This window comes from Barbus barbus (genome assembly GCF_936440315.1).
Source record: "Barbus barbus genome assembly, chromosome: 43".
Lineage (NCBI taxonomy): Eukaryota > Metazoa > Chordata > Actinopteri > Cypriniformes > Cyprinidae > Barbus > Barbus barbus.
This window is the reverse complement of record NC_136721.1, coordinates 3,559,060-3,580,906: the sequence shown is the minus strand read 5'-3', so window position 1 is coordinate 3,580,906 and position 21,847 is coordinate 3,559,060. Positions and strand designations below refer to the sequence as shown.

At 39.3% G+C, this 21,847-nt stretch overlaps 1 protein-coding gene across 1 annotated transcript in view; it reads right to left on the bottom strand.

Annotated features, from left to right (window-relative positions):
* The window catches only part of LOC306862551 (BTB/POZ domain-containing protein KCTD16-like), a gene marked incomplete at both ends in the record, with an annotated part of 78,638 nt that extends 57,309 nt beyond the window's left edge, over positions 1 to 21,329 (bottom strand). Inside the window, one exon of the mRNA XM_079405413.1 lies at positions 20,513 to 21,329. Coding sequence (XP_079261539.1) covers positions 20,513 to 21,329 — 817 coding nt within the window. The remainder of the gene's footprint in view (positions 1 to 20,512) is intronic.
* Positions 21,330 to 21,847: the final 518 nt, after the last annotated feature.

The following is a 21,847-nucleotide window of genomic DNA, read 5'->3' as shown; positions in this document are numbered from 1 at the left end:
TGCTTCCCATTGGGTTGAATAAAGTACGTAGTCCAGACAGCACAGAGTGGATCATCCGCACAAGACGGCGCAGACCACAAAACGAATCCAATCTGAATTCTTCACAGAATGCTGTATTTTAAATCACAGTGGAAGCAATCAAACAATGCAAGCAGCATTATAAACAGCTATAAGAAGAGATAACACCAGTACCATGCACCACCATATATTACACTAGTGTTGTCAAAAGTACTTCACCCCCAAGTTGATAGTTCAATTTAAAAACATAATGATACTTTCTGCAGTACTGCTAGCACTGCTAGCATCCGATACCTGCTGATGGGCAGCTGCTTTCAAACGTTTTTCCAGTATTTGTGTGTGTGCTCTGTGAAGAATGTCGAAGGTTTTGATTTTCTGTGTTTTTGCAGCATTGAGCATTGTATCACACATAAGTTTTTCGAGCTAGGGATGCACCGAATGTTCGGCAACCGAAATTGTTTGGCCAAAAATAGCAAGAAGACCTCTTTTATCGAAATTAGCGAAAAGACTGAATAAATTGTACCGAACAATGACGTGACGCGATCAAATAGAGGCGTGCACTAATGCAGCAAACACATCTGCAGTGTGGAAGTATTTAAAACTGTCAAAGATGCAAAATTCATTACAAGCATGAAGCACCAACAGCGAGAGACTGCTTAGTGCTGCATCTCATGTCTCTGATGAGAAGAGGAAGAGGTGGTTGTTGCTGGTTACTGTGATGATTGAAATCGCAAAATGGTCTTAAACGATTCGTAAATCAAAAACACGAGCTCTGGACGCCAGGGTTCAAAGTCCAAAGCGAGGAAAATCGTTGCTAAAACACTGTTACTGGTCATTTGCTCAATAACATTTTTATCATTTTTTTAAGGACATGTGACAATGTGATACGTGCGACAAACATCTTCCCAAATTCGTAATGAGAATCATTTAAATATCTGCATGCTGTTGTAAACAAAAAGAAGCACTAAGATCTTCTTGTGGGTTTCTGCCAAAATAAAATCTAAGAAAAAGCAACAACTCCATCAACATTCATAAATGTTAGTATTGTTATTTTACTGTTGTACTGTTAAAAAAAATAAAAAAATAAGACAATAATAATGATAATAATAATTACCTTATAACATTCACACATAGTGTTCAAATTGGGATTTGTAATATATTCTAATGTTTTAAAAGAAGTCTCTTCTCCTCCGCAAGGCTGCATTTATTTGTACAGTAAAAAATACATGCCTGATTCAAGAAGGGGGTCCCAAAAATTGCCCAAAAATATTAATTCAGTAACTTTCAGTTATTAATTTTAAGTTAAATTATGCATTGTTGGTATAATGTCTGATAGAATGTTAAAAAATGTTCAGTGTAAATATTTTTAAATTGTTGTTTTGTAATTAATTTTTTTTTATTTGAAAAGCAGGGCAAAACAGTAAAAAGCACATTTTTGGCTATTTAAAAAGCAAAATAGGCCTACATGGGAAAAAAAAAAAAAAAAAACGTGTTCGGTATTCGGCCTTCGGCCCAGTGTTTCATTTTGTTTGGCTTCGGCTTCGGCCAAGAATTTTCATTTCGGTGCATCCCTATTTCAAGCATGTGAATGCAATGGCCAATCAGCAGCTTTTGTCAGAATCTGCTAAATACACCAGAGATTGCTCAAAGCGAGCTCTGCACACTCTGGAATCATTCTGCTTTACCCAACAAAATATAAACATGATGTAAATAAGAGATTCATTGTGCAGTATAGAAAGATTTTTTTCATTATAACAGAAGTTTCCCTGTGGGTGAACTTACTAATATCAGCTTCACTAATTGTAAAGGAAGTGCTCTCGGTTTGCTTATATATATATATATATATATATATATTGCTTGGTTTCTGCATATAACCCATTCATAATTTAAATAAAAGATTTATTTTTCATGCTGCAAATTTTAAATTATTCAAGATCGACAGACCTGCCACTTGTTCTTTTACACGTGAAATGCATTTCTTTGTTATTTTATTGCTTTCAATTGATCTTTTTAATGCAATGTTTATATAACTGAACACTATTTGAAGGCTACATGCTTAATTTAACTTATTATTTACTTATATTTAATAATAGCATTAATATTTAACATTTTATTTATTTAATATTTTTATTTTAAAACAGAGTAATAAAAAAGTAAAAAATAGTCCCAATAGTTTTTGCTATGGTACCAATATCTGTAGAACCATGGAATTTTACTGGTAGACTACTGAAATTTGGTACAACGCTTTTCTAACTGAACATTATCAGCATAACTGAAAATGATCATTTTTCCCCCCTAGTAGTAACAGTTCCATATTAAATCTAAAGAAGGAATCTATTAGACTTGGCTATTACAAGCTGTCAAATACACCTCTTCCATCCTACAATGTAAACCAAAAGCTATTTTAAAAAATGGGGATGAGCCACTCGATATTTGTTTGATATCCGATATTGCTTATTGGAAATTACACTGTGTGTTTCAAGGCACTTCAGTGGGACTTTAAATAAACATTTATGCTGCTTTGCAAGAGCAATCTGAAAAGTGTAGTTTGCCTGTTACTCACCCTCATGTCACTTCAAAGGTATAAGACCCTTTCAAAACAACGATGAAGGACGAGACATGAGGTGTACCAACATCATCGTGAAATTTGAGAGCTAGGAAATTTTGAGTCCCACACTTTGAGAAACAATGCTACAAACCTACTGAATTTAACTAACCTGCTTTAACAGTTCGTTATGAAAGCAGTTGACATTAAAGAAGAACGGTGTCCGCTACAATGCAGCAATGCTGAGAATGCATTTCGTAAATGATGGACATTCTAATTCTGCGGAAATCTGCTGAGCTTTCTGTGGCAGATTCTGTGTGGCTCTGGCCATAAGAGACAGTAATTTGGATTAGCCTCTAACCACAGACAAAAGCTCATTAATTTGGGTGTTTAACTGTGCTAAAACAGCAGCACTGCCAAACGACACATGCTGGAAGGAAGGCATATAGCGGTACGAGGTCATTCTCCATCTGTCATTGACCGTCCCTGTCTTCTCCTTTTTCTTCACATCAGCAGCACCAACTGAAAATGCTGTGGCAGGTGCAGGAATCGACTGTCACAAAGAGGAGAGTCTTTTAGCTTGTATTAAGTGGCAATAGCTTTTGCCACCCACCAGTTCTCCTTTTTCCACATTGCCGGTGTGAAGATGAAGAGAGATAAGGCAAGGGGCAACCAAGACAGCATCCCTCTGGAGTTTCTTGTATCTTCCAGCCACTCAGCAATTCAGCTACAGGGCAAGATTGAGGCCACTCACCACAGTGGTGTGTCTGCAACCTTTTCCGACCTGCCAATCATGGTGAACTATATCCTGGAGGCCAGGACTCTACAATAAGCTCTTGAGGAGTGGCGCTCAAACCGAGAATTATGGTGTATAGGGCACTGAAATCAAAGACAAGCAATCAACACCACCATTATTTGGCTGTCGAGCTCTGGCCTTGATTGAAATAGACCCTTCTGGGCAAATTGTGCACTCCTGAAGTGCTCTAATTGTTTTAAAATGAACACTTTGTCCTCCACTCAAAAAAATTTAACCATACGATTTGGAACATCAACAGGGTGAGTGAACGATGACAGAATTTTCGTTAACACTTCATTAACAGCCAATTCTTACTATTAACTAGCGCTGCATATCACTAGCATATAAGCACATATGAATGCCTTATTCAGCATGAGCATATTTTAGATCAGGGGGTTTTCAAACTGTGGGTCGCAGAGTGGGACAAGGTGGGTCGCACAAGCCACTTGGCGGCAGCTAAAAGACACACACACATACAGTTCCTAGGGCTGGATGATATACAAAGATTAATCACGAACAGAGCCGATCCTCCCTATATGCAGAATACGCAAGCAGAATAAAGATCAGAATAAACAATCATATTTTGTTGATATTTTGAGTGCACACAAATAAAAGTAGACCCTTTACAGTTCCGAACAATGTAGCCTATTACTCTCACCTTTATGAGTAAAAATGACGCGTATTTTTAAATGTTTCCAATGCAAGTGATCGTTCTGGCGCGTCCTGTAAAGCGCGCTTCAGCTTCCACTCTCTGCCCAAGCTACTGGATATGCGGCAGCGTCAGTGCACATTCATCTAGGTTAAGCGTTAAACTAACATTGTGGAGCTGTTTTATAACTAAAGATTTAATTTTAGGCAAGCCGTGATGATTTGAGAAGGCTAAATGTATCAAACATTGGCTATGATCAACTCACTGTCTGCCGCTGGCCGCTTGGTCGTTACTTTAAAAAAAAAAACTAAAAAAAAAATTACATTTAACGAATAAAAAAATGATCCAAACGTTTTTCTAAATTAACTTAATAAAATATCGAATATCGAAATCAAATACAATCACTTTGCCATTTCATACAAAACTTAAGTATTTTAATAGCTGAAACAGTAGTAGGCCTAAGCTATTTTGGGAGAAGGGGGAAAAAAAGCCTGGCTCGGGTCGGACCCGGGCCGGTAATTCTGATAAGTTGTCGGACACGGGCCGGGCTAGAGCCTAAATCTTAGGCCCATGCGGTGCAGGGCTCTATTACCCAGCCGCGGAAGAGATACTGTTTCTAGAGCGCTTTCCGTGAGCTCGGTTCGAGATGGAGTGAAACACGGACAAATGCGTTTCATCCATTCTTTCAGATTTTTGCGTAGGGCCCCCAGAAGTCTAGGATCGGCACTGATTACGAATTGCGATATTGCTCAATGCGATTTTCGAATCGCAAAGGCCGGGATTTAAAACATGCATCTCGTGTTTTGAATAGCGGGCGCACACGAGTTGTAATAACAGTGAGCGTCTCGGTGCGACGGTTCATTATTAAAATGCTCGGTCTGCATTATTAAGGAGAAGAAAATCGCTCACTTCACTGCGCTGTGTTCTGCATCAGATTGCATACACCGGGAAATTCAAATGTTGCGAAAAACTGTTTCAGGTATTCATTTCTATCGTCTGTTTGAACTCGGTGCTGTATCTTTCCGAAAGATGTAAAGAGTTTCTTGTTTTCGTTCCTTCATATGCATATAATCCATAAACGGTCTGTAAAAAGCATTTCACATGTATGGGTTGAGCGGGGCACAAATGTGGGGTTAATTGTAACACTATACAAACAACAAATCAGGCTGTTCTGATATTCCTGTCAGAATGACATAGTTCTGTACAGGCTGCTCCCACGATAGTTGATTGACAAGGCCGTCTTACATTAGTCCCGCCCTGAGTGAGCTTTCATCAGTCCTTCATTGTGTCGACTCCGGTGCAGGGGAAGACAAGATGTCTCCGATTAAGTGACTGAGGTGTTCTGTTGTTGGATGTAAAAATGAATACAGCAGTTGTCATTAACTCCCAACATCTGAGGCGCTGAAGACGCAGAGGATTAACGTTACTTTCATTTTGAAGGGAATGCGCCGATCCCTGATCTGCCTAAATGCATCTATGTTCGCGCAAATCATTCGTGAATCAAGAAGTGAGTATAAGGGTTTTCATGAATCTTTGCAAATCGCCTTTCCTAATAATGTGCTAGTTAGCCAGTTTCGCGGCTGAAGTTTAGGATGCTCCATAGAAGTATATACATAGATGCCTCATTATCGACTGTTTCTATGCGCCGTGATGCATAAGCCATCTGCCATTTTTGGAACGGTCTGCGAATCTTTTGAGTGCATTGACTGTGTGCGTATACAACAGCAAGTTATACGCTTGTATATCTTTGAATATTCATCGATTATTATGGTGAACGCGAGATGGCTGACACATCAACGTATTTGGAGCGGTCGAATAGGGAATCTACACAAATCTATGGTCTACTCATCACTCCACGGAAGAGAGGGGCGGAGTCAGCAGAGCTCACTAGGATTTAAAGCAACATTGGCTAGAACAGCGTGCTGAAAACAGAGCTTATTTTGACTGGATAAAGAAGGTGTTTTTTACACTACCATTGAGAAAGGATGTTTATAATGTCTGTTATAGACTTATAACAGACTTATAACAAAGTATGTTATAGACTTTTCATTAAGACCTTAAAGAATCATATCAACTTGTGTGAAATGGGCCTCCAATGACCCCTTTAATACTACCCCACACCTAAACTTAACAACTACCTTACTAACGATTAATAAGCAGAAAATCTGGAGTTTACTGAGACAAAAGTTTACTAGTGACCAAGATGGCGGCGCGTACACATCTCGAGGCTCAGCGTCTCTCTAGTTTTTGCAATTTTGCAGTATTTGTCCTGCTTATCTCGGGCCTGTTCGCACTGAACAGCTTTGCCTTAGCATCATACACCCGACAGGAGCTTTTGGATACCGGTCTGCACTTTTCCAACAGTTTTATAACCAATCATCGACTGTGATTGGTTATAAAATATCGACTTAACACTCCTCCCCAACGTGCCTGAATGACTACCGCCCCGTAGCACTCACACCCATTGTTATGAAGTGCTTTGAGCGACTGGTCCTGGCACACCTCAAGAACTGCCTCCCACCCACACTGGACCCACAACAATTTGCCTACCGTAGCAATAGGAGCACTGAGGATGCAGTATGCACAGTACTGCACTCAGTACTCACACCTGGATAACTACAACACATATGTACGGATGTTGTTTGTTGATTTCAGCCCCTGCATTCAACACCGTCATTCCCTCCAAGCTGACCACTAAACTTGGAAACTTGGGTGTTAACACCTCCCTCTGCAGCTGGATTATGGACTTTCTGACCAACAGACCTCAGCATGTTAGGTCAGGCCACACCTGCTCCACCACCATCACACTCAACACCGGCGTACCACAGGGCTGTGTGCTGAGCCCATTTCTCTACTCCCTCTACACCCATGACTGCAGGCCTGTGCATGGATCCAACTCCATCATCAAGTTTGCTGATGACACCACAGTGATTGGCCTCATCAGAGACAACGATGAGACTGCCTACAGGGAGGAGGTCCAGCACCTGGCTGCATGGTGCGCTGACAATAGCCTGCTCCTCAACACCAGTAAGACAAAAGAGCTTATTGTGGACTTCAGGAAGAAGAAAAGTGGCACACATGACCCCATCCACATTAACGGGATGGTTGTTGAACGTGTCTCCAGCTTCAAGTTCCTGGGAATCCACATCTCGGAGGACCTGAACTGGACCACCAACACATCCAGCCTAGTCAAGAAGGCTCACCAACACCTCTTCTTCCTTAGGACACTGAAGAAGAACCACTTGTCTCCAGCAAGCCTGGTGAACTTCTACCGGTGTGTGATTGAAAGCATCCTGACCAACTGTATCACAGTCTGGTATGGGAACTGCTCAGTTGCTGACCGCAAGGCACTGCAGAGGGTGGTGAAAACCGCCCAATGCATCACAGGGACACCACTTCCTGCCATTGAGGACGCCCAGAGAAAACGCTGTTTACGTCGAGCTCGCGGCATTCTTAAGGACTCCTCCATTTCCATGTTTTTATTGATTATTAATGTCTATTTCACTTTCTTTTATGTAAAGCACTTTGAATTACCACTGTGTATGAAATGTGCTATATAAATAAACTTGCCTTGCCTTGCCTCTCACCCTGACCATAGACTGTTTAACTTACTGCCCTCTGGGAGGCGCTTCAGGAGCCTCCGAACAAAGACCAGCAGACTCAGGAACAGCTTTTTCCCTACAGCTGTCTCCCTACTGAACTCTGCCCGATGATACCCACTCACACACCACTACAAACTCTCTACCCCTCCCCATCACTAAATCGGTAAAATAAAAAATAAAAATCCATCTACACACTGAGTACTATGTACTGTAAATTTTTTATTTTCTATGCACTTTCAATGTTCATTGCACTAGTGTTTATATATCTTAATGTATAGCTTATTCATATCCATTTGTAATTATGTTCATAGTTTTTGCTCATAGTGTACATACATTTACTGCATAATCCATCTGTATGTTCATATCACCCATCTGTATATCATACTGATAGTATTTCAAATTTGTAAATTATGTCCATAGTACTGCCTTATCTGTATATTTCTGTACATATGTAACATATTGTAGGCACTGTATATCCTGTACCTCTGCTTATTGAACTTCTGGTTAGATGCTAACTGCATTTCGTTGCCCTGTACCTTACATGTGCAATGACAATAAAGTTGAATCTAATGTAATCTAATCTAAAAAAAGTCGTAGTTGATAGTTATTTAATAGTGAGAATTGAACCATTAAATAAAGTGTAAAGTTTAAATTTTTTTTTAAACTTTCAATGCCCTTTTATCCAGGAAGTACTGTGAGTAAATGGCACTGTGGAAGATGCAAACCACAGAAGGTGACCTTAAACACACAAGGAGCTTTCTTTGGCACAGGGATGTTTACCAGCTCACCTGATCCTTCAGTAACCTTCATTTATTGATCTAGGAGGTGCAAAGTACTTTCTGACTCTAAATACAAAGCTTTTGCTCTGTCTTTTGACTGACACATGGTGAAACCCTGATGGTTACTGCCATCAGAATCTTAAGCAAAGTTTAGGGATGTGAACAACTTTTCCTGCGCCATTTGTGCAACCAACAGACATGAATGATAGTGTTCTTCAAATTACCAGAACAACAGAATCAGAAGACCTTAGATACCACATAGAAATAGGCTGGCAACCACAGACAACACTCTAGATTCATGGTGACAAATTTTGCATGTACTGTAAGTACCACTTACATTTTATACAGAAAATGCAAAATGCCATTTAGTAATATTGTTGCAAAATCTTTAGACGTATGAATGCTCACATACACCAAACTACCACCCTCTAAATAGTGCAGTGTGTTACAGTGAGCGACTAGGAAAATAAAACCCTCCGCAGCTGATTTGAACTTCAGAAATCTATAGAAATGCTCTCTAGAATGTAAGGATTTTCTTTCATGCACCTCAACACTTTGCTAAGATGCCATATTTCATTCAGAAAAACTAAATGCATTGAATTCAGCTTATGGATGGTGTCTCAATTTTTGGTCACTATTTTTATTCACACCGTGCAACCAAATTAAGCAACAACAAACAAAAAAACGCCTTGTCTGAGCAGCAAACACAGCTCCTGCAGTGCCAGGAGCACTTCCTCTGAATTCACAAGCTTAAGAAAACAGTTGGCTCTCTGAAGCAGTTCAATAAGAAGCAGAAACATGCCTGGATGGATATGGGGGTGGAAATCAAGAAACAGCAGAGCTCAGAAAAACAAGAGCAGCATAAAACAGTCCCACGCAGTCTATCCGTCAGTTTTAAGGACATGCGATCCTCGACTTGTAAATGGTTTGTGCGGAAGCACCTGGTATTAATGCTAATAAAATGACATAACCATCCAAAAATAGCACGGGCAGAATTCAGAATGGGCATAGTCATGGTGCTGCATTAGCATCTGTTTTTGGAAGCATTTAAGGCTCATATTCCCAGACATATACTTTAAATAGTAACATGCAATTGTCTGACCTAACTCATAAAAATGACTTTGGTTTGCTGTAGCCAGGATGATGTAGTCATTTTAATTAATATTTTGGATGTTAATAAAAACAGTTTGTTTGGATGTTTTCACTTAAAGAATGTTTGTAAAATTTAGTTATATGCTTAAATATATATATATATATATATATATATATATATATATATATATATATATATATATATATATATATATATATATATAAATATGCTTCAAAACCCCTTTCATCTTTGACCAACGTGTCATCTGAGGATTGCTTGTCTATTTTTGTTCTCGATATTTGACTGTATTTTGAAGGTTCCCTTTAAAAATGGCAATTTAATTCACTTAATCTAAAAGATGTAAAATTCAATTTGTATATGTATGCAATAAAATTCAATTTGTATATGTATGCAATAAAAAGGGGGGCACTACATGTCCCCTTGCTTATTGCTCAAATACTAAAAGAATATCAATTTAAGTCCATATGTCACACTAAAAAGAAACTATGCTCCTGAACACAGGTCGAAAGCTGTAGTTCGACCTACACAACTTTGCAATGCTGTTTGAGGATGTTCGTTGAAAGTATGGATTCAGGAAGCACCAAAACACTGAACTATATTGGTAACAATGAAACTTGCGGCCATAATGAGCTAGCGATGCTTTTGGGAAATGCACCCCTGTATGTTCTTTGCCCAATGATGCACTAAGGTCAGCGAAAGATGTACATTCTAAACATGTAATCATCATTTCAATAAATAAATATATGTGTTATATCAATATCATTACATTTTTGCACCATAAGACAGCATTACAGCCTTAACTAACCTTTACTTGTCATGAGAGTACACCACTTTCATTAAGGTTTTTACCTGCATGTTTTTACACATTGTTTGCACCACAATGCATGGCATAAGTTCTCTCTCATTATTCAACTTTTTGAAACTGACAGCTCTTCAGCTCCTGTGGTCTCATGGGACAGCAAATTGTCCACATGTTCCACACTCCAGAATCTCAGCAGATGCAATGTGTCATATGGGTTTAATTCGCCTACTGTAATCTTTTTAATTTGACAGACTGCTTTTTGCACAGAGTGTAGCTGGTTTGGATGCATACACTAGGCATGTCAGACACATCGTGGTGTTTTTGCTGGCCAAGAATGTTCTGTACTCATGTAATTTCTGAATCTTATTCCCCTGTCGCCTACTCTTCATTACCATCAGAAAAAAAATGCTTAAGAAAACTTGTACGTGAGCAGGAAATTTGAAATATTTTAACAATTAATTGGGAAATAAACTCAGCTCAGTTTAGACTTCGTAGCAAGGCTTGTGTTTTCCATCGTTCTCCATATTAATGAGTTTGGATCAGTTGTCCTATAAGTGCTGTCGTTCTAGACACATAAAAAGAACAGCCAAATGATTAAGCAGCAGCTTGGTCCAGACATATCAGGCCGGAACTTCACCTAATTGGACGAAATGAGATTCAGGGGTGATGGATTTTGATAATTGTTGGCACTTGTTAGCCACCTCACACGGGCCCTAGCATGCTGTCATGCATATTAAGCCACAGACTTCCACTTAATGGGTTACGGAGACAGACTTCACAATTACCTCACTAACTCGAAAGCAGGTTAATCAATGCTGAAGTTTATCAAATTAAGAACCGGCCTAATATGATACATGACAGACCGGACTTTGATGGGCAAGGATCTGAGGACTCAAAGGCCTCACAGTCGCTGAGGGACCTGTGGTCACTTCTGTCAAGAACGCTCTGAGTTTGACCTTCATATTAGCAAAAATTGAGCATTTTTATAAAAATCAGAATGCAGCTTGGGAGGTTGACATTCCTGCACCCTCAGTGCGGCACATATGTCAGCAATATTTTGTTTTCAAATAAAAATCAAAGAGTCCAAAAAGTTCAAAAGAGTCTTGACAAAGCAGTTCCAAAAGCGGAAGGGTAAAGGCCAGCTTTCCAACATGATATTCTGATCTATGCCTTAAAGCACCAACCTAGCGCAGTTGTACTATATGAGAGAATTCCCCAATGAGAATAAGCCATATTGTAGTTTCTCTGCATTGGACTATTTATGTAAATACTTTAGCATTTGATGCATGATTCATCTCAGAGGAACATACATACAGGGACATATTTGGGTATTATGCTTGGAAAGAAGCAGGGAAGTTTGTATTTTGAAAGTGCTCCCTTTTGGAATGGAGCCTGTTTTGGATGCAGTACCGTCTACATCAACCAAAAAATAAAAATAAATCAATAACAACAGCAGTGAGTCCAGCCTCCAGCTCCTCATCAAATAGAGATTTGTTGATCAGGCTTTCCTCAACATGCTTCATTCTGTATAATTCACCCAACACTGGTCTAATTGCAGGTCACAAGGTATGAATATATGAAATCATTAACACTGCAAGTAAAGATCATTTACTGATTGTTAGATTAAAAATGTTCCAAGCTCTTAAAATTGTATTTATGTATGTATTGTTTGAAGTATTTATCATGAATTAATCAATCATAAACATCATTAAAGGGGTCATTGGATGCCCATTTTACACAAGTTGATATGATTCTTTAGGGTCTTAATGAATAGTCTATAACATACTTTGGTTAAAATGTCTCAATGGTAGTGTAAAAAACACCTTCTTTACCCTGTCAAAATCAGCTCTGTTTTCATCAAGCCATTATAGTCCATGTTGCTTTAAGTCAAGTCAAGTCTGCTTTATTGTCAATTCTTCCACGTGTACGGCACATACATACAGAGAATTGAAATTGCGTTACTCTCAGACCCTTGGTGCATACAGTTAACATTTAAGACACTGACAGTAGACGTTCAAATACAGATACATACAGTTCAAACATATGTACATACAACTATACAGATATACAAATGAGGACATTGTAGAAAAATAAAGAAAGAGATAGATAAAGTGGCATAAGGCACATGGCAGATAAGAGTGCAAACCAGTTAAATAAAACAAAAGTGTGCAGATATACGTGTATATGTATAGAGTGTATATATATATAGTGCAAGAGGAGCTTATCAGTCTGAGGACATTGTAGAAAAATAAAAAAGAGATAAATAAAGTGGCATAAGGCACATGGCAGAATAGATAGTGCAAATCAGTTAAATAAAACAAAACTGTGCAGATATATGTGTAGTGCAAGAAGAGCTTATCAGTCTGTTAAAGTGACAAGAGAACAGTCTTTTCATCAGACTATCCGAAGAGGTAGTTTGCAGTCAATGCTGGATGAGGTAGTGATCAGTCCAATGTTGTACAAGTGACAGGTGCTGGGGGGGGGGGGGGGGGGGGGGGTTGTAGTATCAGTGTTCAGTGTTGCATTGTGTAAAAGAGGGGAGGGGGGGCAAGGACGGGAGGGAGTTCAACTTCCTGACAGCCTGATGTATGAAGCTGTCCTTCAGTCTGCTGGTCCTTGCCTGGAGACTCCGCAGTCTCCTCCCTGATGGCAGCAGACTGAAGAAGCTGTGTGTCGGGTGGGATCACCTGCAATGCGGAGGGCTTTGCGGGTGAGACAGGTGCTGTAAATGTCCTGGAGGGAGGGGAGAGAGACACCAACGATCTTCTCAGCTGCTCTCACTATGCGTTGAAGTGACTTGGGGCAGGATGCGTTGCAAACGCCATACCACACAGTGATGCAGCTAGTCAGGATGCTCTCGATGGTGCCTCTGTAGAAGGTGCACATGATGGGGGCCGGGGCTCTGGCTCTTCTAAGTTTGCGGAGGAAGTAGAGACGCTGCTGTGCTTTCTTGGCCAGTGCTACAGTGTTGTTAGTCCAGGAGAGGTCCTCTGTGATGTGCACACCCAGAAACTTGGTGCTGCTCACTCTCTCCACAGTCGCACCGTTGATGGTCAGAGGGGCATGCTGAGTGTGTACTCTCCTGAAGTCAACAACAATCTCTCCACATTCAGAGTCTTCTCCACATTCAGAGAGAGATTGTTGTCACTGCACCACCCGGCCAGGCGGCTCACCTCGCTCCTGTAGTTTGTCTCATCTCTGTTGCTAATGAGACCCACCACAGTCGTGTCATCCGCAAACTTAATGAAAAGGTTGGAGTTGTGTGATGGTGTGCAGTCGTGGGTCAGCAGAGTGAAGAGGAGGGGGCTCAGCACACATCCTTGGGGGGCCCCAGTGTTCAGTGTGATGGTGCTGGATGTGTTATTGCCGACCCGTACTGCCTGAGATCTCCCGGTCAGGAAGTCCAACAGCCAGTTGCACAGAGAGGTGTTGAGCCCCAGCTGGACCAGTTTGGGAGTGAGGTGTTGAGGGATGATTGTGTTGAATGCTGAACTGAAGTCTATGAACAGCATCCTGACATATGAGTCTTTTTTGTCCAGATGTGTGAGGGCTGGGTGGAGGGCAAAGATGATAATTTTGGTCATTATAATCGTGATAAGAAATTTTCATACCGTTACATTCCTATTCCAGATACATGGTGTTACGGGGCGAACGAGACGTGAGACGTGCGAATCCATTTGTAAGCTTCATTCAAAGGCATGGTTACAAAACAAGCAAGGTTCATTCAGTGCCAAACAGGAACAACACAGGCAAGACAAAGAGTAATCCTAGGGCAAGCGTGGGTCGACGATTGGCGAACAATATCCAACTAGGCAAGTTGGGGGTTCGGTGCCTTGCTCAAGGGCACCTCAGTCATGGTATTGAGGGTGGAGAGAGCGCTAGACATTCACTCCGCCCACTACAATCCCTGCCGGCCTGAGACTCAAATCCGCAACCTTTGGATTACAAGTCCGACTCTCTAACCATTAGGCCACCACTTCCCCGTTTCAGCCTAAGAAATGGGTTGTCAAAATGATAATTAATTAATTAATAAATGATTATATGTATTTTATCTGCTCCATAAATAATTCTAGATAACTTATCTGAATTGTTTAAATGTGTAGAATCCACATAAGCTTGTTTTTCATCAACCGGTCAAAATTTACAGCAGGGCATGCAAATTCGGTCCGTTTTTGTCCAGACAGGCTGAATGTAAATATAAGTCTCGGTAAATCCACTCACTGACCGCAGGTGGCGCTGATGGAAAAGCTGTTTCCAGTAAACTCCGTGGACAAAGCTGTATTGCTATTAAGAACACTTCCTTTATTACATGGAGCAAAGATGAAAACAAAATGTCATTGAATCATTTCTGAAGACAGTCTGAACCTTCAGAGGTACATTCATAATTAATTAATTAATGTATTAATTTGTATAATTCCCTCAGCACTCTTTTAATACATCCCTGCTTTTCCGCCCTATTTTCACTCAAAACTAAACTACTCTGTGCGCTGTGCGGATATGAGACTGTTACTTAAAACTGTGCTTTATGCTGGACAGTATTTATTTATCGTGAGTTGTTCAAATCGTGTTAATCGAATATGGTTTTAATGATAATTAAAATATGAAACGGTAATACTAACTGTGGGGAATTTTATCGTGATTTATCGTCAAACCGGTAATCGTTACATCCCTAATCTGGAAGTAAAGTGTACAGCAATTACATACTGTATATTATCAGGATTAAAGAAGCTTTCTGTTGTTTGTGTAAATTAAGTATATGACATTAATTGTAATCTTGAAGTGATTAATTAAGCATTAAATTATTACTCCATCGCTTGTGTGTGACGTCATTAACAGCAGTCCTATATTGTTGAACCAATGTGGCTCAAATGTGACCATGTTACTACGGTTTACAGTCAAGACCAGCTCGTTAGTTTCTACAACGATGCTTCATACTATGGTGGTTAAGGAGCGAGTTATGTCGTTTTAAAGGAAACACAACCCTGGTCACATTTCTTAAAATTTTATAGTGAACCATCCATTTAAATCTAATTCTCTGTCTGGCAGTGAATAATGCAGAGGCTACATTCAGAGTTGGGTCCCTCTGGACTGAGCAGGGGAGCAGCTGTGCCTAACAAGTGGAGCATCAAAACTGTCATGGCTCATTCTCTAGCAAGATAAATCAGTTTAAGCAGGACAACACCACACCACACCACCCACCCTTTCCTTTTTTAACCAATCTCCTTCTGTTGGCTCATTCACTACCTAATGTGCATGTACAAGCAAATTGGTATTTTAGGAGTAAATATATGTATCACTAATACGGTATGTACAGAACATTTGTGTTATTTACTCAATAGCCAAATTTTTACAAATTCCTGATTTTATTAATAATGGTATTCAGAGGTTTTCATTTCTAACTACAATACAACAAATAGAAAAGGTTGTGGCGTCAAACACTCGTCCAAAAGTCCAGTAAAGGCCAATAATATAAGGTGCGTAAATCCGAAAAATACAAAAGGTATAAAGACGAAGATTCGCACTCTTATATAATTTATTATTCAGAGGTGACAAAATTGTGCAAAACATTTTCGAGTATTAATCCTTCCTCAGTGCCATGTGCTACCAAGCAAACACCTGCGCTCATTAAAACATGCACTACTGTAATACACTTAATATCACGAAGATACAAAAAATAGACATTTATATCTCAAAAAAACATATATCCAAATACATTTACAAATCATCCAAAATGATCCATATACAACTATATCAAAAAAGTATACAAGGCATCTACCAATAAAAATCATGACTCCAAACAAAAGTTCTTAGCATCAGTTTTGATATACAATAAGTAAACAGCATACCTCTTTAGCGTCCCCCATATATCCTTAAATTATTATAAAAAACAATTTAAAGACAGATCTTCGTTCATACCAAGAGGATGTAGACTTTTGAGATAAAAAATCCACCTACATTCCTTCTGCAAGAGTCTACATTCTAAATTCCCTCCTCTACAAGTCAACTTTTGAATAACAAAATTTAGATCTAAACCTGAATGAGACATCTCAACAAAATGACGAGCCACGGGAGATTTTAAATCTTTCCTTCTAATAGCGCTCATATGTTCAATGATCCGAGTCCTAATTTGTCTATTTGTCTAACCCACAAATTGTTTTATACACGGACAAGATAACAGATAAATCACATTAGTGGAAGCACATGTGACCAGTTGTTTAATTTTATATGTGTGATCAGTTATACAACTCAAAGCATATTTTGCGTACATTTTTCCATGCCGTGCATTTAAGACAAGGATAAAAACCAACATTCCTACTCATTTGCCCATCAATACCATCCCTGACATAAGTATCCGAACTAAAAAGCCTTTAATATTCCTCGCTCCGTAATGGAAAAAAAGGGGCAAATCTGCAAAAATCGTTTTGCCCACCGAATCACTGGATAGTATATACCAATGTTTCTTAATAATATCTTTAATGGCATAACTATAAGTAGAGTATGTGGTAGTGCATACTACGGAGTAAGATTTATGCTTAGCTGGTCTACAGACTGCATTTCCTACCCTCGCCAAAGCCGCCACTTACTTGGATAACCCCAAAATCGAAAACGCTTATACATCTCAAACGCTTTTTGTTCAAAATCAGATTCCACACTACAAATGTGTTTTAAGCAAGCAACCGAGTGTAATGTAACCCCTTCCTTAAATAAGATAGGTGTGCACTCGACGCATGCAAGATGCTGTTTTTATGAATTTTTATAATAATTTAACCATATATGGGGGCGCTAAAGGGTACTTGGGTATGATGTTTACTTTGCTTGGTAGCACATGGCACTGAGGAAGGGTTAATACCTGAGAAAGTTTTGCACTTTTGCGACCACTGAATAATAAATGATATAAGCCTTTTGGGCTAGATTTGGATGAGTGCGGATCTTCGTCATCTTTATAACTACAATACAATACATGTACTATTATATACATATATATATATATTAATATGCACATGATTTTAGTGTCGAAAAAATTGCTTAGTAACCTTTTATATGTAATTTTATATAAATTTAACAAAAATATTTTGCAACACCATGACCCCTGCAATGCCTGAAAACAATGATTTTAAACCATTTTACAGCTCAAACAATGCCTTTTTTTACAGAAGAATGCATGCAATTAATTTAGAAGATTATAAGTTTCACTTTACTGCTTTTAAATCCAAAAAAACAAACAAAAAAGGCCTCAGTCATTATCATCAGTGCCTCACCATAACCTTAAGTCTTTAATAAATAAATACAAATATAATTTTTTTTCAACGTACCACAGATTGCTGTCAGCTGAGTCTAACTTTTACTGTAACACTTTAGTTTAGGGACCAGTTCTCACTATTAACTAGTTGTTTATTAGCTTGCATAATTCTTATGAAGCATATATTAATGCCTTATTCTGCATGAGCGTATTTTAGATCCCTTAATCATATCTAAATTTAACAAATACCTTATTTACTGTTAATAAGCAGGAAAATTAGAAGTTTATTGCGGAAGAGTCGTAGTTAACAGTTAGTTAATAGTGAGAATTAGTCCCCAAACTAAAGTGTGACCACTTTTACTACTAAACTACTAAGGTTGCAGATCTAAGGTTGTGTACATTTTCTCAACATTGTGTTGATGCTAATGTCAGGTTTAGGTGATCAGCCGACTTGTTTTTGGAGGATGAGAAAAGGTTATATTATCACAGCAAAAGCCAATGACGTGATTTACAGCACTGTATAGGCAGACTGCAGAAAGTCCTCGGCCTGTCACAGCCAATGATTGGTTGTCAATCACTCTAACCATGCAACAAACTAGTAAATAAATTTACCTTCAAGGGATTGCACTCTGGGTAGACTTTGCGTCAGAGCGGTGAAGCCTATAAAAAGCAACTGGTGTGCTCTGCCAGAGGCAAAGCAAATTCAACAGGCTTGCTGGGTTGTGTAGGAGGCTGGATATCAACTCAGAAAACACTCTGAAACTTTCTAAACTCCTTCCTGGTGCGTGCCACTTTCACAAACTTGGGTTGGTGATTGAGGAATGGAAGAATGGTATTAATATTTTTTGTGGCTCGAAAACCATATTGAAAGTTTAACAGTAGAAATGCTGCATTAGCTTGATGATTCAGGTCAATTAATAACATTTTAACGTGTGAGGCTTTGTTCAGTACACACATGCCACATATAAATATATAAATGCAACAACAAAAATGCAAAATTAGGCATTTTCCTTTTGCTCCAGAATTGTTAAGATACAAAACTGCAAGTGGGCGCTCGTGTTAATACACCAATCTTCCTATTGAGTATAGCATATGGAATGCATGCATTTGTTACCTTGGTAGTGATAAAAAAAAATAGTAGTTATGTTGTTGTATTGGTGAGAATGTCCACCAAGACACTGACAAAAACTGATGTTAAATTTCTGAGTGAGATATTAAGGCTTTAAACTGTAAAAAACTGTAAATTTAAATGACTGTCTTGTGAGCATCTATAAAGAATATGGCAGCTGCAATCTCTTTAATGGGCTCAGTATAAAGACCATTATGTGCTTCCTCCATTTTGCCTTGTGGCAGGGCCACTGCTGGCTCGACAGCACATTAGCCACTACCGGCCCGAAGTAGGTGGTGTTTTGTTACATCATAAAATGTTATGAGAGCTATTACAGAAAGCCATCATCCTCAGCCACTCCATTGAGATGCTCTCAGAGATAGACAATCAGGGTGGAAGGAGGGGTCTCTCTTTTCAACAGCGTTACTTACCAGGTAAGGGTCTTATATAAAGGCTTTCAGTGCCCGGGTACATTAGAACAGGTACACAGTCAGAAAACACAATTTCCTGGTGTGTCTTGATAAGAACCACTGTATCAAGTGAATAGCATTTTATTAAAGTAAACCATTTTAACAGTTGTCTATCTACAGTACTAGTACTTACTTTTTAAAACACTACTTCTTTATTTTAAAACACAAAAGTAATCCTTTTTCAGTTTCACTATTCATTAGATATTAGTACTCAGTCGCAATAGTGACAAGTAACTATTGCATAGAAACTTGGTGCTACATTTTCTACAAATTCTACATTTTTGTCATTGAATTCTTATTGATATGAACTAGTATTTACTCCAGTTGTTGTTGATTCCAGTTCTACTAGTAATACAGTAAGTACTACTTATTCTTTATTTCCTTGTAACTACTGAAATAGTTACGACCATCTATTCCAATTTTCCTCGCACTAACAGAATAAAAAAGTACCTGTTAATGAGATGCTAGTGAGTATACCAGTTGTTACTATTATCAATTGAATCTTTCTAATATGAAATACAACTAAGAGATACTATAGTAACTGTTATGAAATAAAAAGTAAGTACTATTTTCTAATGAATAGTTACTACAACTATGTGCCCTTTTCACATTTCCAGGGTTCTCAGAAGCAGACGTTGCCATAATTGGGTAAACTGGTGAATGGAAACTACAACAAATAGCCTATAATGTTTCCATTCCCATTTTACCCAATATTAATGCAATTCTGTGACTTTCCAAAAGGGGAAAAAATATACAGATATTGATTACGTTGTAAGATTTGCAGTCACTCCCTCAGCCGTTCATTAGAAACACTCATGCAGTAAAATTTTATGCCATGGTAATAAAATACAAAATAACACACACACACACACATATGTATATATATATATATATATAACAGATGTACGGTATGCTGTTAATAACCCTGAAACCGTGAAAACAAGTTATCTGTCTGTGTCCATTGTAAATATATAGCCTACTAGTCTGAGTTGATTAGTTAGTATCTGAACCACAAATCCCCAGAGAAATTGGCAAAATGTACCATTGACCAAATACATGATGGAAATCACTAGTGGAACAGGTAATAATACGACTATAATGAGCAAGTACTAGTGAACAAGTATTTTAAAAACATAGCCTACTATAAAAATCAGTTTTCTACTAGATAGGCAACTACATATTTAGTAATGAACACAAGCTATACAAGCCTACTTGAAATACTGTTTGAGACCTTGAGTGGAGGAGGAAGGAGGAAAAAAGAGTAAACCGAGTGCGGCGTCTAGTGGTAATTCAAGGAAAGCCTTCTGTGTGTCAGTGGTGTTGTGTTCAACAGAAATGGCAGAGGATGCGAAATGCGAATGTTGACAACATTTTAGAGGACAAACTTACGGTAAAAGACGTACTCAGTGTAACTTGACCATATCTTGTCGTCAGTGTGCTGGTTGACGAACGAGGCCGTCACCGACGAGTTACAGGCGACCATCTGAAAGCCGCACTCCGAGAGCATGTCGAAAGAGCGCTCCAGATGCTTGAACTTGAGGTAAAAGCGGGACGTGTATCTGTCAGGGGTCCTGTCTGGGTCCCTGCTCTCGTTCAGGGTCTCGCCAAAAACTTCTTTGGCCAGCGCAATCCTCCCACAAATCATAATCCGCGGCACCCGCCGGAATTTGGCATCGGTTTGACTCTCCCTGCCCATCGTACAAGACCCGCGATATCCGACCGTGATGAACCCGCTTTTTCTGTCCGCGGGAACGAGCGACGGTGGAGGGCACATCCGCTGGTCGCTTCCTTGGGAGCCATCCTCGTAATCACTGTGGATGTATTCATCGGGACTGGGCTTCAAGTCGTCTGGGGTTAAGAGTTTAACCAAGTCTGGCAATTGAAAGTACTCCCCTTCTTTCCTCAGCCTCCCCTTCTCAGGGAAGTGGTCAGGGAGGACAACTTGTTTGTCTCTGAGGTAGTCTAACACGTATCTGAACAAAAACCCATCCCGGTCGATGAAGTAACGACCTTTGGGGTCCCTAGCCAGATCATTCGATGCGTTATTTTTAGGAGAGAATATTTTCCCCAAAAGCGAGCCGGGGTTGCTGATTAACGTGGCGTGACGGGTATAATACACTTGCCCCCCGACGTTTAGTTCAATAACGTCAGGAAAACTGCTGTCTTTAGCTCTAGAGTTTCCACTTAACGCCATTGTTTCGGTCATTGGTGCCAAAAAATATCCGTATTCGGAAAGTTCGCTCTCTACAGCTTCGGGAAGGGTTTAGAAAGCACAGACGATGGATCATGCACATTAAATGGCAATAAAAATAGCATTTCAACCAACTAATTAGAGCAGGTACCTTACAGTTACCAAAACCAACCTCTTCTCCGCAGATGAAACAAACCAAAAAAGAGGGAATGAACGGCGAAGTATCCGAGCTGCAACTACAGGCGCTCCGCCGCGGAAAGGAGGGTCTGTTGCTCAGCAGCGGATGGACACGGCTGCTTATTCCTCCCCCTGAAAAAGATAGCACACTTGTATGCAAATGAAAGATGCTGTTGAAATTCTGCATAAACCATTATAGAATAGAAGAGGTCCAAAGTTCTTTACAAGTTCGGTGGCGGCTTGAATCCAACTTTTGACGACCAAACCGGGTAGTTTCAAAATAATATAATTGAAAACAGTTCAAAACGCATATTTTATAGCGACTAAGGGGGTCAATCGATAGTCCCAGCTGTTTA